The 15,641-nt window shown below is 39.8% G+C and overlaps 1 protein-coding gene across 1 annotated transcript in view; it reads left to right on the forward strand.

The window, feature by feature from the left end:
• Positions 1 to 9,127: 9,127 nt before the first annotated feature.
• LOC149285381 (caM kinase-like vesicle-associated protein) overlaps positions 9,128 to 15,641 on the forward strand; it is a 56,058-nt gene continuing 49,544 nt past the window's right edge. The window contains exons 1-3 of the mRNA XM_089495421.1: positions 9,128 to 9,222; positions 9,540 to 9,671; positions 10,273 to 10,347. Of these exons, the coding sequence (XP_089351547.1) occupies positions 9,128 to 9,222; positions 9,540 to 9,671; positions 10,273 to 10,347 (302 nt within the window). The remainder of the gene's footprint in view (positions 9,223 to 9,539; positions 9,672 to 10,272; positions 10,348 to 15,641) is intronic.

Raw genomic sequence — 15,641 nt, forward strand, 5'->3', positions numbered from 1 at the left:
TGATCAGAATGTAGGCTTACATCATCCGCTTTGTAGAATGCCCTTAAAATGTGTAAATAGCTAGCCTACTCTATGGGAAAATGGCCCTAAGTTCTATGCGATTCATAGTTTGTTATGGAAAAGTCTGGGAACCACAGACACAGAAAGCTCCAGATACACGCCATCCAATGTCTATTCTTGGGAATGCTTGGATGATTTCTGTTATAAACATACTTTTTATGGTGTGAAACCCACAGAGATTTTCACAAAACAAAAACAATAAGGTTATGTTCAAATAACCCTTGTTCTATTTGTCTAAATATCAGGTTCTCAATAGAAATGCAAACAATATAACAGGAACGTGGTGTAATACTGATTCCAGAACTGCTAAATATTTCAACCCAACAAAAAAGAGATTTAAACAATAATGGCTCCACGAGTGCAGGTTGTCGGTAATAAACTGGTGTCTTTCACTCACAGCAAGACAATATATGCATTTCAACATTCAAGGACAAACAGTGAATCATAGCTCCTTTGTCCACCATTTCTCTATCTCCACATTCATATCCTTTGACGTATTATTGGCTACCATATAAATATTGTGCGCTTCTGAATACAATAGCCCTACAGAATTAGAAACATAATTAGTCTTTACACTTGCAGTGTGATGGCTATATACTTTCTGTTTGTTGCAGTGATTTGGAGGTTATTATAGTATTCTTCCTGTCCTACATACACCAACGCCTGCTCCCAAACGGAAAGGAACCATCTTATATAAAAAGCTATAATTAATTTACTTCTTCCCATAAAGGTTTGACAAAAGAGAACGATCTAATTGGGTATACAATACACACCAAAAAATGGGGTTGCTAAAATCATTGATAGGGGCCACATAGGTTTCGATGTACAATTCTTGGTTTAACAACCAGCAGATGTGATCAATGGATTTTGTACAGAATTTGTACAAAATTCTAAAAGTGGAATAGAGAATAAAGGATAAATTCTTTTTTTTTTATATCTGTTTATTTCGAGACTTTTTTTTACATTTGTCATAAAGCACAAACGCATTATTGGAGTGAACCTTACAAGACAAGGTTATGTCCGCGTCGTTGATAAGTAAGCACAGTGAAGTTATCCAACAATTTCAATGGATTAGGGTTACATCCCCATACCTTGTCAACAGAATATGGGATTTTGAGAATATGTATGAAGAAAATTCTAAGATACTTTACATGGAACGATTACAATCTGCACAGGGGAGTAGCCGAGAAATGGAATTTAAACAAAGTCTAAAGCATCAGGGACGTCGGAGGGGAATAAATCTAACACTCTGGACTTGTTGTGGAACTGTAAGAACATGCCTGATTATAATATTATGCCTCAGTCGGTCTTAATCTATACAAAATAATGACAAATGAATCTGCTTTAGTGATCTGCACATTAAGTAAAGTGCATTACTTACATCAGATATTTGGAGGAAAGAGATTTCTAAAGGTTGTGTCTTCTAACACGCAAGTTTATACATGCCACATAGATGATCCGCTAAAAAGGTGAGGTTCCGAGGACTTACTGCATTCATTATGAGCTCAGTAGCTCACAGCCTTGGGGAGTTGAGTGTCCATTAATTTGCTGAGTTTGCAGTAAGATTTTCCTACGGCCAGCTGTTTAGGGCACCTTCTATGTGCTTTGTGAACGTCTTAAGGGCCAGAAAGCTGGAATCAACTAAAATTAACCAGGATGACAATGCTGACAAAGGGAACGTTGCACAACTTGATACTCAGGGAATACTATTACTGCTTTAATTAACGGCCATAAGAAACAGGTGTGGTATATCTATGATTAATTATGAACAAGGTTCAAACTTTTCTTGATCTACATCAGGTGAACTAAAGTACTATCATCTATATGTCACCATGGGTTCAAATACAAGTGCCTTGATATCATGACTTTATTCCAGTGCAACATGTACTGTAAATTAGGAATAAATATTACTGTGTAAAAAGACTAACATTTTATTTATATTACATCGCATTACTAGATTTGCCAGAAGCAATAAAAAAATATAGTAATTCACCAAATATGTGAATATAAGTTTAGGCATCTATACGAGTTCCACCATAGAAAAAATAAAAAATTAATGCAAGAAAATGACTCTGTACGCGTCTTCAAACTGAATGAACCTCCCACGTATTCTCTCTCCAAGAGATTACTCATGTTAATTGGCGGACATGCACAGATATCCAGTTTTTGCTTCCAAATAACATGAGTCTCATCCTTCGAACAGTCTGTCCAATGGCGTTCAAACAGCAGTGCCTAATTAGCTGCACCTGCAATGTTCAGCATCCCGATGATTAACCTTTTCACTGATGATCTTCAGCAAGGTCACATTGGGTTGCCAACCTGAATTGCATCGGGGGCAGACTAACCAGCTCCCGAGTTGAAGGATAGTATTTTCTTTTGCTATTGTATGTGGTGATCAAAATACATCAGATCTAACAAACTTGAGTCATGTCGAGCAACAACTCACAATAGGTGACTTGGTGCCTTTTGTATTACAAAATCACCCCTGCTGCCCCAATTTTATACATATTGTCCTACCTTCTATGGTATGAGAGCCAAAGTCCCTTCTATTATATATTGGCATGAGAGCATATTTTAGGAGAAATGGCAAATGCCATAAATGTCATTTATCTGTGCTCTGGACATTTTTGTTGTGTCAACATATTTCATTACACTAATTTTAAAGGGAAACTAAAATGTATTTATTTTAATGGATCTACTTAAGGCAGAAAACGGCATCCTCTCGTAATGATGTATTTTTAAATGGGGACAAAGGCTGCATTATTAGCAGGATTAGCCATGTCTTGGGAGATGACACTGTCAAAAGCAGTCCCAAAATGTAACACCCTAGTTCATTTCCTCACAGGTGCACGCACAAAGCATGAACAGAAGCCAACCTAAGTTAAATAAATAAAGTGTATTTTTTAAAGTTGTGTAATGGATGTGTTCCTCTTTATCAGTTGGCCTATTTTTTTTTTTGGGGGGGGGGGTAATGTCACTCCCTGTTTCATACCACAAATTGGAATGCAGAGGAATCTTTTTTTTGGGCCTTGGCACAAATGTACTAGAAATATAGAATTTGACAGCAGATAAGAACTATTTGTTCCTCAGGTAAAATTATTAGTCTACGAACCATTCCTTCAACTTGAGCAAAATGATCTTGTCCGTTATTTTGTACATAGAAGAAGGTCGTTGCTAGGATGATTGGCACTCTTCTATGTTTTATAAGATTAAAGTTATATTATTCGGTGGGGATTATTATGCTCCTTATGTTTATAACTGTATCATGCTATCCTGGAATTCTAATCAGTATATGACTCCACATGCTATTATTTTCCTAAATAAAGAACAACGTGTGTGTAATTAAATCCTTTTTATTATATTTCCATAAGTTATTATTTTCTGAGTTAGTAGTTCACCTCTGCATGTTGACTATATTAGTAAAGTAGAAGAAGTGGAGATTTATTGGGCACCTATTATAATTTTTGTCCCACTCTCCCCCACTCTGCTCTTGTTCCAATCATTATATCCGTTAGAAAAACACTGGGGTATTCAGTCCCAACAGCCTCCTGACATAGCATATACAATGAGAGTGTGTTTTCTACCTTTGCTTTCGCAATGGAGTATATGTTTAACAATACACTAAAAATGAAATTCACATGACTGATTAATTAAAAGCAAACAACCGATGAGAAACACAAAGAAATGGTCTTAGTAAAGTTAGATTCAGAAAAAGATTTAAGTGAGAATGATAGAAAGCGTTTAGACGTTGTGTTATTTGCCCTGCATTCCCACCTCATTGTGTTTTTATTAAAATTAATTCTAAAACTTGTTAGTAATTAAGTTAAATTTAAAGTTCGGAAAGACCAGATTCACTTGGTAGGAACATCCATCAAATTTTAAACTTCAATTGTGCTTCATTTGAGTTTCAATTGAACCCAGCTGGAAACCTGGGTACCTACTGAAGTCAATGACGATCCAGCTCCTGGCAGGGTGTTTGCACAACTCTTTGAATTGTGAATTTGCCGAGCTATGTATGCTCGATATTTTAAAATTAATTTTATTGTTTAGGAGACAACGTGTTGTTGTGCAATGTAGTTGTTCTATATGTTTTATTTTCCTACACTGGAAATGAAGGCTCAATCTTTTTATTTCTCACTTTCACGCAAAATAAGGACATTGGAAGAACCGGCTGATTTTCGGCATCCTAAAACCTTAGTATCAAATCTTTTGAATAAATGTTTCACTGCTTCCTCATCTGAAGAGAAAGGACTTACTTCCAGTGGGAAAGGTGTTAATTCTGCTTCTGCCCACTCAGAATTCACACAAAGTACATTATTAGTATTAGTATTATTATTGATGCTTTTGTGACTGTTGATGATGAAGAATATAATTATTTTCATTATGTGAAGTTTATGTGAAGTTTTTATTGGGAAGTATGAATGTTTTATACTTTGTCTCTCCATTGAACTATGTTCTGTAATACATTGGTTTTTGATACATAATATAGCCATCACTGCCTAACAAATCTAAATTTTAGACCTTTTTAATCCCTCAAGCCCAAATTCCAAAAGAAATCAAACCTGCACCATGAAGGTTTAGTAATGCAATCCCTAACCATCTAGCTGCAGTACTGGGTATCTCACCCATCATTTTATCACCAAGACTTTTTATTATTTCAATGTATTGCACGGCCATGCATTGCTAGTTGCTTTATCCGTGAATTGGTTAATGCTGAGCTAGTCCTAGAGGTAGCTTGACTCTATTCCCCCTAAGTGCTTGCTTTCCAGGTCAGTGAGTCCTGAGCCCCTGCGTCCTGTCACTATACATCGCTCGGTGGGTGCACACTGACTTGCTCCCGGGAGAACGCATGCACAAGAAACTGCTCTCTGTTCCATGGTAGAAATGTATACAAGCCTTACATCATATTCTCATTCTTCTCTATGCATTCTTTCTACAAGTTTTTCACCATCGCTCCCCAGCCCACTTCTGCATTTTTTTTCTGTTTGATTCTACATTTCAACTATCTCGCTTTACTAATCTCTTCTAGTCCTCAAATATTTACCTAAATCTCTATCCTCTTTATGACAGCATCTGTTCCATAGTTTCCTTTTAACGATAAAAGACACTTACTGGACCCAAAACTGTGTGTGAGTGGTAGAGGGAGAAACTGCGGATGGATTGTATGATACAATGGAATCAGCTATGAGCAGGTGTAGGAAAAACAATTCAGAGCGCCTGTATAGCCCAGTAGAAGTAGATGGTAACAGTGCTGTGAAAAGTATTTACCCCATCCCGATTTCTTCAATTTTTGCATATTTGTGATACCTAAATCTTTCAGATCCTCAAACTAATTTTAAACTTAGAGAAAGATAACCCGAGTAAACACAAAATGCAGTTTCTGAATAATGATTTCATGTATAGAAGTTAAAAAAAGCTATCCAACCCTACCTGACCCTGTGTGAAAAAGTAATTGCCCCTTCAGTTACTAAATCAACCAATTAACCAAATATAATTGATAATTAGGTTCAATTTCTAGACTCACCCAGGCATGATTACAGCCCTGTTGAATCTAAACATCAATTAAACGGAACCTGGCTTGCAAATTGAAGCTAAAAGGTCTTAAAAAACAGCACGTCATGCCTACATCTAAAAAAATTCAAGAACGGATGAGAAACAAAGACGTTGACATCTATCAGTCTGGAAAGGGTTACAAAGAAATGTTAAGGCTCTGGTACTCAAGTGAACCACAATGACATTCATTATCTTTAAATGGAGATAATGGAAGAGTGGTGAACCTTCCTAGGAGTGATTCCACAGTAAGAAAGAGACTGCAAAAATGGCATCCATAGTAGAGTTGCAAGGCAAAAACCACTGCTGACCAAAACAAAAACAGGCTTGTTTCATATTTGCCAAAATATATCTCGACGACCCCATGATTTGGGGGTAATATTCTGGGGACTGAAAGTTACATCAAAAGTGGAACTTCTTAGAAGACATGGGTCCCGGAACATCTGGCATTAACACAGCATTCCACAATAAGAACTTAATACCAAAAGTCAAACACATTGGTGATAGTGTTATGGTCTGGGGCTGCTTTGCTGCTTCAAGACCGGGGTGACTTGCAATAATTGATGAAACCATTCATTTTGGTCAAAACAAATGTCCCGGTTGTCCGTAGTTCAACCATTGCTCCAAAATATTGGCTATTGTGGAAGAAATGAGGGTATGATGTGATGGTATCATGTGTTATTACTGCTCCAGTAACCTGGTTGGCACATGAAAAACACTACACTGTTGTAACTGTAATAAGATTATGTACAAAAAACAATTCTGGTGCATAGCTGTAAATGTGGAGCAATTAGCATGCCCGTCGGTTACCATGGTGAATGAACCCCGCTGCAGAAGAACTGCTCTGGTAAAACTGCTGGATATCTGCTAATAATTCAGACATGCAGTTTCACATATTCACTTTTAACTTAAAAACTGGAAACTCAGGTAAAAACCTAATCCACAGCTCTATGTGTTTCTTTGTCTTAAACAAACACTTAAAGTTTTGTATGTTTAGTGTTATATCATTTTATAAACTGGTTTCACTGCATCGTTACTCACCTGCCAGCACGATCTACCATGTTGTTAAAGAAAGCCCTACAACATCCTTCCAAACTTCTCTATACTGCTCTAGCACATGCCTTTACATTTAATTCTTCCCACTTGACATATTTCAAGCTTTTTTGTTTTAATTATGAGATAGGGATGCACCGATATATCAGTGCCCAAAATATATCGTCCGAAAACGGCATTATCGTCAAAATGCCCTATGCGAGCAGCTTCTCTTGTACCAACCAAGGGAAGCAAGAACCCAGCTGAGTCACATGAATGCACATCACATGACTCTGCTCCGTTCCTGCTTCCCCTGGGCGTAACAAGAGAAGTTGTTCAGGTAAGGGGGCGGGGGAGGTTGTATGAACGAGTATGCGTGATTGAGGGAATAAATAAGTATCTGTAAATGAGTATCTGTAAATGATTAGTATCTGAATGAATGAGTATATGAATTCATGTTTGTGAATGCGTGAATGAATGAGTGTGTGTATGATAGCATGGATGTGTAAGTGGGGTGGGGAAGAATGGCATAGTGAGGCTGTAAGTGATGTGCAGACCCAATACTGCTGGCAGCATCAATACACAAGGGGGGCAGCTAGCCAGGTTTCAGCATGTATTGGCTGCTTGTGCATGATAGGAGTATGATTGCTATATTAAATATATATGATTGTTAACAGCAATCACACTCCTATCATGCCCAGGCATACCCAGATTCCAGGATGTACTGGCTGACTTGGCATGATAGGAGTGTGATTGCTGTTAGCAATCACACTCCTATCATGCCCAGGTTCCAGCATGTACTGGTTGCTTGGGCATGATAGGAGTGAGGTTTCTGTTAACAGGCATATATATATATATATATATATATATATATTAATATTGTGATTGGTTTTTTTTTGTCCAATTTTGGTGTGTTAACCACAAGTAACACGGCAAATTTGGATAGAATGTCAGGAAGCTACCTTGGTTCCCCATGGTCCGCGGGTATCTTCACCCGGGAACGGACTCCACTGGGCGCTGGCATCTTTGGCCGCTTACCCCGTGTCAAGGAGTGCCCGCCGGTGTTCAAGTCCCTTCCTGTATTCTCATACCTCCTTACTGGATACTTGTTTTTTGGATTCTCTGGACTTTGACCTTGGCTTGCTTAATGGACTTTGCTGATTCTCTCTACTTTTCTTTTGCCTTTTGTTATTACACAGTGGAATAAAACTTTTGCTGTTGCACGATACCCTGGTTTTGCATCTGCTACTTAACCTGGTGTCTCTCCGCGCTGTGCTTCAACCCCTACACACCTGACACAGAAAAATTCAACTATATATATATATATTTATATAATTGTTAACAACAATCACACTCCTATCATGCCCAGGCAACATTCTGGAATCTGGGTATGCCTGGGCATGATAGGAGTGTGATTGCTGTTAACATTCACATATATACATATTAATATTGTTTTTTTTTGTCCAATTCTGGTGTGTTACTTTTAATAAAAGTGTGGTTATTTTTATTATTTTTTTTAAAGGTGGGGGGTCATTTACGGTTTCAGCCAAGTGAATGCTGAATTTTCGGTCCACAATTTTAATTTCGGTGCATCAGTATGGAAAACTTTATACAAAACTGATAGCTGCACATTAAAGTTAAAGTCATGCCGTATTTTGTTGACTGCCTCTATTTAAGAAACCAACTTCCCTTGCCCACAGCCTTTGGTTGATGACATATTATCTTGTTCAGCTGTCTAGCTCTCCGCTGCCATACAAAAGTCCCACATCCCACATCTATCCTGATCCCTGGTGCTAGGGAAGAATGCATGTGTAGTCAAACCAGTAGACCAGGATCAGGTATCAAGAAACTTAGCCAGCAGGAAATTGAAAAGCTTCTTATTTCACTGACAGTTGGACATGAGTAACACAAAATCAGGTTGTTTCACATGTGCTTAAACAGAAACAAAATTGGATATGACCGTCCCTTTAAAATGTGCTGAAGTCATAGGTCTCTCTGTACTAAGCAACCAAATTGGTCCCGAGTTGGTAATTGCTGCAAAACTCTTTAGCAGTTTCAGCATTGTGCCCAACGAAGTCTCCTGTGACTGTGGATCCTGCCAAATTCTATGTAAAGTTGAAAGAAGAGCTGCAGTTTGAAACTGAACTCTATAATGTCAAATAATACATGAAACTGATTAGATAATGCTTGATTTTAAAAAGAACTAGTCTAATTTTAGCGATTGAGGTTATGTAGGGTTATACAAAGGTTTGCCAGTTGCTACAGGATGCCTAAAGAGCCTGTTATATTCCAAAGCCCTCATTATCTAACCTCCTGGGTTTATTAGTACTATTAGTTACTGGTGCATTAAGCAGAACCAACTCTGTCCTTTGCAGAAGAATCACTGGGCATAAGTGCAGGCTTTGTTATCCGGTAAAATGGCATTCATTAAACGGAAATGTAAGAGCAGTCTATTACTAATGTCCTTTTTGTTTCCAGGCGGGCGATGCCGTTTGGATGTGTGACTTTAGGTGACAAAAAGGATTACAATCACCCCACAGAAGTGAGCGACAGATATGACCTGGGCCAGCTTATCAAGACGTGAGTATTCTAAACACATAAGTGTTTCCTCTTACACATACAACCAGCATCCTCACACATGGAGCACACAAACACAGGGATGGTACCAGCATACAACCCATTTAGGATTAAATGCTGACTCTATGTTACAATTAAAAGCTGTGATTCCTGTTCTGTCCCTCCCAGTACTTTCTCTAGCCTCCATAGGTAACTGACTGATGTGGGGTACCCACTTTTCTCCTTTTACTAAGACATTCCAGGCTACGCTACAATGGTTAGATCAATGAGCAGCAGCTCAATCAGCTTCCTTTCCCACTCATATCGCTGCTTATCTCCAGGGAGGAATTCTGTGAAGTATTTCGTGCCAAAGAGAAATCGTCTGGGAAACTTTATACATGCAAACGATTTCTGAAGAGAGATGGGCGCAAAGTGAGGAAAGCGGCTAAGAATGAAATAAACATCCTGAAAATGTGAGTTCCCAATACAAATCACACAAGCTGTATGTAATAATATAGCCCATAGCCGATCTCCTGCCGGCAGGTCAGGGCTGTCACCCAGATAAAAACAATATCCACCATGCACTTACCACACACTCAGCCAACAAGGCTGTAGCCGGTAGAATAAAAGTGAGATAAGGAGCCCCCAGTCTGCCACTTAATGTGTTATATTCTATTCTGAAAAATTATGTGAAATATCCTTGTTTTTTTCTTAAACGGCTTTCTGCCACCTCTGTTATGTATTCACATTACCCCTCAGGTGCTTACTATCTGTCCCCAGAGTGTGGATCTGCTGCTTACAGAGAGCCTCTATTTGAGCTCTTTCTAGAAACTTAAAAGACATTTTTAAAAAACTATTTAATGATAATTCTAGTTACACACATTATATGTAAGACCATGATGTTTCTATATATATTTACATGTTATACTGTATATACATTGATGTTCTAGTTTTCTTTCAATAGTAGAAATTGGAATTGAGTTTGTGCGAAGCTCCGTGGGGCAAGTGCAATCATCAATGTTTAGAAGATACATGTATCTCATGCACTCAATAAAACTCTTCAATTTTCTGCAGGGTAAAACATCCAAACATCCTGCAACTGGTTGATGTGTTTGAAACACGGAAGGAGTATTTTATCTTCTTGGAGCTGTAAGTTATAGCCTGTGCGTTATTAATATATAAAATCACAATGCCGTCTTTTTAAGCAGTGCTTGTTTGACCCTGTGCTTTGTTTGGCACCAAACTGGTTGGTCTGTTAAGCTGTGCATTTTGGAGTGTGGAAGACTGAAGTGCTGCACAATGCCTTTAACAAACCGGGTCATTATTTTGGCCTCTCTGTGCACTTCCGTGAAATGGCATGAGGAAAGGCTCTCCCTCGTTCCTCCAATCGGGGAGAGGGTGTGCCTGGAGGATCCGCCCTTTTGCAGAAGTTCACCATGAGCCCATATCCAGTTGTCCATGGAGAAGTGAATGAAGAATGAAGACTTTTTGGAGCAGTGGACGAAGAAAGAAGACAGAAGAAAGAAGATGGAAAAGAAGAAGTGAAGATGCGGACACCGAAGTGGTCGTTGAAGAAGGTAGGGGGAGCTCAGAGAGAGCATGAGAGAACATGATGCCAGGGTGTGCTGGGAGCGTAGAGCAAGGTGGAGAAGTATGAGAACAAAGGCTAAAGCGAAGTCCGGGAGGCGAACCAGGATCAGGACAGGCGGCAAGGTGCAAAAACGGGTAACGAGCCGGGTCAGGATAGGTGAGATACACAAAGTCCAGTAAACACTGCCAAAGTCGGGTGCCTGGATAATCACAAAAGGAATAGGGTCTGAGCAGCGCAAAGCCAGCTAATAAGCTCAATAACTAGGCACCTAATAAAGGGTGTGTAGGGTTTTTATATGGGCTGTCAGGTAAAGCCCCTCCCTCTAACTCCAGAGTGCTCCTGCCTTCTCCCACCATACTATGCAATCCCCCGAAGGGATTGCCAGCCTCTTTCACCGCCTTCCCAGCCTCTGCCAATGAGGTAGGGTCCACGGATGCCAGGACACGCCCCCTTGCCGTCACCAACCTCGAGACGCACGCGGATCGCAGCACGTGTTCAACTGGAGATTGCAGAGGGAACAGCAGGTAAGGAGCCTCGTGGAGCAGGCCTTGGAGCCTGACACATGAACAAGAGTGTGAGAGCATAAAAGAGTGATTGAGCTTGACTGATAACGAATTTCGTTTCCGAATGCAAAAAAACTTTCCGATTTTCATCTGGTAGGGCAGGAAATGAAATTTGTTGTCTGAAAATGAATGGTCCATTTGCATAAGTCTACTATACACATATAATGATTCAATATTCACAAGTACAAATGTTGATGTCCCAGCATGCATCGGTTTCACTCAGGCAACTTCATTGATGGAGATGAATAGATTATTGTGTATGCCTTTAGTATGAGTAGTCAGATCTCAGAAAAATCTAAAAAAAGAAGTCTCAGGGTGAGAATCTTCTCAATAAAGTGAGTTTTAGTTCCCAGTACTAATCCATGCATTTATGTGGACTATTCTAAAATGGTATTATCTAAATGCAATCAGGCTATTCCCTACACCCTTGGGGTGGGTGCCAGTGGATCACTACAACCAATTTGGAGCCACTTATATACATGTAGGGGGCTCTTCACATTACAATTTCTTCCACATTGGGTTTTAGATAGCACAGAAAATCTAACACATCAGATGCAATTAGGCCAAATGCTCCTACGTGATGAAACCACATGAGCATCCACCATGTTGCAAAAGAACAAAAGGTTATCAAAGCACCCACCATATAATGCCTTTTTGTTATACTGGTTGTATTAATTTATTGGTTTCGGTACCGAACACCATTTGGAATAAGCTAATAATACCACCAACCATCACAGCACAGTCCTACTTTTTGCCTTGCTTCAAAACAAGCAGTTGCATGAATATTTCATTGAGATGCCTGTGCTCAAAGCTGGGCTAAGTAAAACTTGTGGCCTCTTTGTAGCCCTCAAAGACGAGAGTTGTGGACCCCTGTTCTAGCATTAATCTTTATAACACAATTCACCAACAAGAACATTTCATTGTGTATGTGCAGACAAAAAGATTCTGAATCCACTACAGAGGCTCTGTTGCCAACATGGCCTTTGCGTAAGCAGAGAACATCAGTGCTTTAATAAATATTTATATACCCAAGATGGTTCGTTTATGCGGCTCTTGCACATCTTTCAAGAGCAGACTAAAAATTTAAAGATAATTTCCCTTTAAGTATTTTCTTCAAATTTCATAGTAAGTGAATTACTGTGACGAGTCACGTAAGGAGAAAATGCAAATTAGTTATACAGTTAGGGTGAAAAAGTAACCTTTAATTCTCATCACATATTTTTCAGTTGAATTAATGTTAAAATTCCAACTATCAGTATATATTTCACATAAAAATGTTATTCTCCCAAACTTAGTTAATCTTACTTGACTGAAAGAAAAGGAACAAAACTAAATTAATCTGTTTTACATCGTCAGAGCCAACTATAACATTGTCATAGTGACAAATTCCTCTGATGAAAGGGCATGTTTTTTGTGGGTTTTTTAAGAAAAAAGTTTACGTAGAATTTTACTGTGAATAATTACACTGTGGAACAGAACAGGGATAAGGGGAGAAGAAAGGTTAGGCATACAAAAACAGAAGCAAAATAAATATGTATGTAAAGAGTATCATACCAATCATAAGTAGCATCTAGATGAGAGTCCACGCAGAAAGCGACTCGAGCTGTGAACCTCAACATGCCTAAACCCCCCAATTTCCCAACCCTTACATATTGCCAAGAGAAAAAAGGAGGGGGGCAGGAGGAAGCATGGACTGCTCTAGGGGGTATCGGAGCTCAAGAGGATCTTGAATGCAACAGAGGAGATTAACTCTAACCACACCAAGCCTAGGTCTCCTCCACACTACACACCCAATCCTTGAATGAGACTTCTCTGTTTGTAGCATTCAAGACTATATATGTATGTATACAGGGGAGGGCTGGCAGCCTAAGGCCTGGGGGGCAAGTCTAGTCAACTGGCCCATTGCACCATCAAAGCGGCTGCGAGCGACATTGAAAGCGGCCGTCGTGGGGCAGTCACTCCACCAGCGCCTAATGAAATTAAAGTGGCCGGCGTGCACGCACCGCATGCCTCAGCTCTTCATCCCACCACTTTTAAGACGTGGGAAGAGGAGCTGAGGAATGGCCGTTGGGTCTGACTGCCGCATGATGCAGGGGGGTACCTAGAGTATTTGGCACCTGTGGCAGACCCTGTATGTGGAACCCCCCCCCCACACTTTAAAACTGCATAGTTTCTATGGTTAGGCAAACATTGACAGGGGTACAGCATATTTGTTATCATTATATGCTTAGGGATTACGCGGTACCACCGTCAATGTGTGCCTATAGATTGAGCCAGACACTGACAACCCCTATCACTATATACTAAGCCAAACATTGATGTGGTGTAGGCTTACCACTTTAGTGACTGGCATAGTATATAGTAGGGATGCACCGAAATGAAAATTCTGGACTGAAACTAAAAATTCAGCATTCACTTTAAAATACTTTATTAAAAGTAACACCAAAATTAGACAAAAAAATCAACAACAATATTAACATATATATATATATATACATACACATACACACATATATAACAACAATCACAATCCTATCATGCCCAGGTTCTAGCATGTGCTGGCTGATTTAGCATGATAGGAGTGTGATTGCTGTTTGCAATTATATATATATATATATTAATACTGTCATTGAATTATTCTGTCCAATAAAAGTGTTAACACACCGAAGTTGGACCAAAAAATAATTTATAACAGCAATCACACTCCTATCATGCCTAGGCAGCCACTACATGCTGGAATCTGGGCATGAAAGGAATGTGATTACGGACTCCCTATGCCAAGCTATCCCCCAACACGTACACATCCATGCTATCTGGAACCCTCATTCACAAACATTCAGCATAACACCCATCACTCTCACACACTTACATTCAGCATAACACCCATCACTCTCACACACTTACATTCAGCATAACACCCATCACTCTTACACACTTACTAATCCACTCTCTCCTACCTTTTCTTCTTTCACTCTCACTTTTCCTCCTCCTCCTCTTCTTCTTCTTCTACTTCTTCTTCTTCCTGTCCTTCCGGTGTACTGAGCGCGGAAGACGGTGGGCGTGGCTTCAGTGTTGTGCGCCGGGATTTCACATCAAGTCCCGGCGCACAGCCACAGTTGCCGCGCGCATCGTTTCTGGAGGCGTGCCGGCATGGTGGCAGCCCTCAGATGAGCGGCAGCCGGGGCGGACCGCCCCCCTCCCCCGCCCGCCAGGTACGCATGACTGCCGCATTCAATCCTGCTCGCGGTCGCTTAGTTTTTAACTTTGCGGCCGCAGCCGCATTGAATGCTCGTCTGCCGGTCGTCCGTCCTGCCCACCGGCCCGGATTTAGGGCGGCCTGGGGGGCAATTGCCCCCCTGCCCCCCGGCCCAGCCCGCCCCTGTATGTATACATACGTTGGATAAACTCATTTAATTCCACTTATGACAATAGAGTTTATTTGAATTTCCCAATGTTAATTGAGTTGGGAATTATTTTGTCATGCACAGAACAGCATTTAAATACATCAATTTCTATTCAGTGACATAGGGTTGCCTTATCGGTTATTTCTTCCAGGACACACACACACACACACACATTATATATATATATATATATATAGCAACCAATTCCATTCTATGACGAGTCCCACATAGACTGTTCACTGTTATATGGAGTGTGAGCTTATATGTTCACGCAGAGACATTTTGTGGGGCATGCGGAGGCTGGAGGGACATATATTTTCTTGTAAATGGTTTTAAGATGTACCTATCTAATTATCTTACATTGATGTGTAGATTATGCCTCCATTACACCCTGATTACACCATGCTGCTTTCCTATATGATTTTTGATCATTAAAGTAACGCTGCCCCATATTTAAATGAAATGTTTCCTTTCATCTAAATATTTTTGTATCCATTGCAATTTAGATGAAAAATAATCTCAGTTCAGGGAAATAATTCCTTTATTTTATTTAATGACATTTAAAAAATTAGGTTTAGGTTTATTATACATCATTTCCTGGAAATGCCTGCGTTACTTAACTCTGTTAATTTATCTTTTGATTATTTTTGCTTAAGGAGTCGTAAGATTGCTCCTTTTTAGGATAGTGGCAGTGAACTATGGGAGTTGTAGTTCCACATCAGCAGGAATAGGCAGGGGCGTAACTAGACGCCTCAGGGCCCGGGTACGAGAATCTGTTAAGGGCCCCCCCACCCCCTCACCCCCCCACCCCCCAAAAAAACATGATTTTTACCCAACAATTTTTTTTCAACTAATTCAACAAATTCAATTTACATATTGAATCAT

Source organism: Sceloporus occidentalis, unplaced genomic scaffold (genome assembly GCF_023333645.1).
Source record: "Sceloporus occidentalis isolate IW3139 unplaced genomic scaffold, rSceOcc1.0.p SCAF_79, whole genome shotgun sequence".
Taxonomy (NCBI): Eukaryota; Metazoa; Chordata; class Lepidosauria; order Squamata; family Phrynosomatidae; genus Sceloporus; species Sceloporus occidentalis.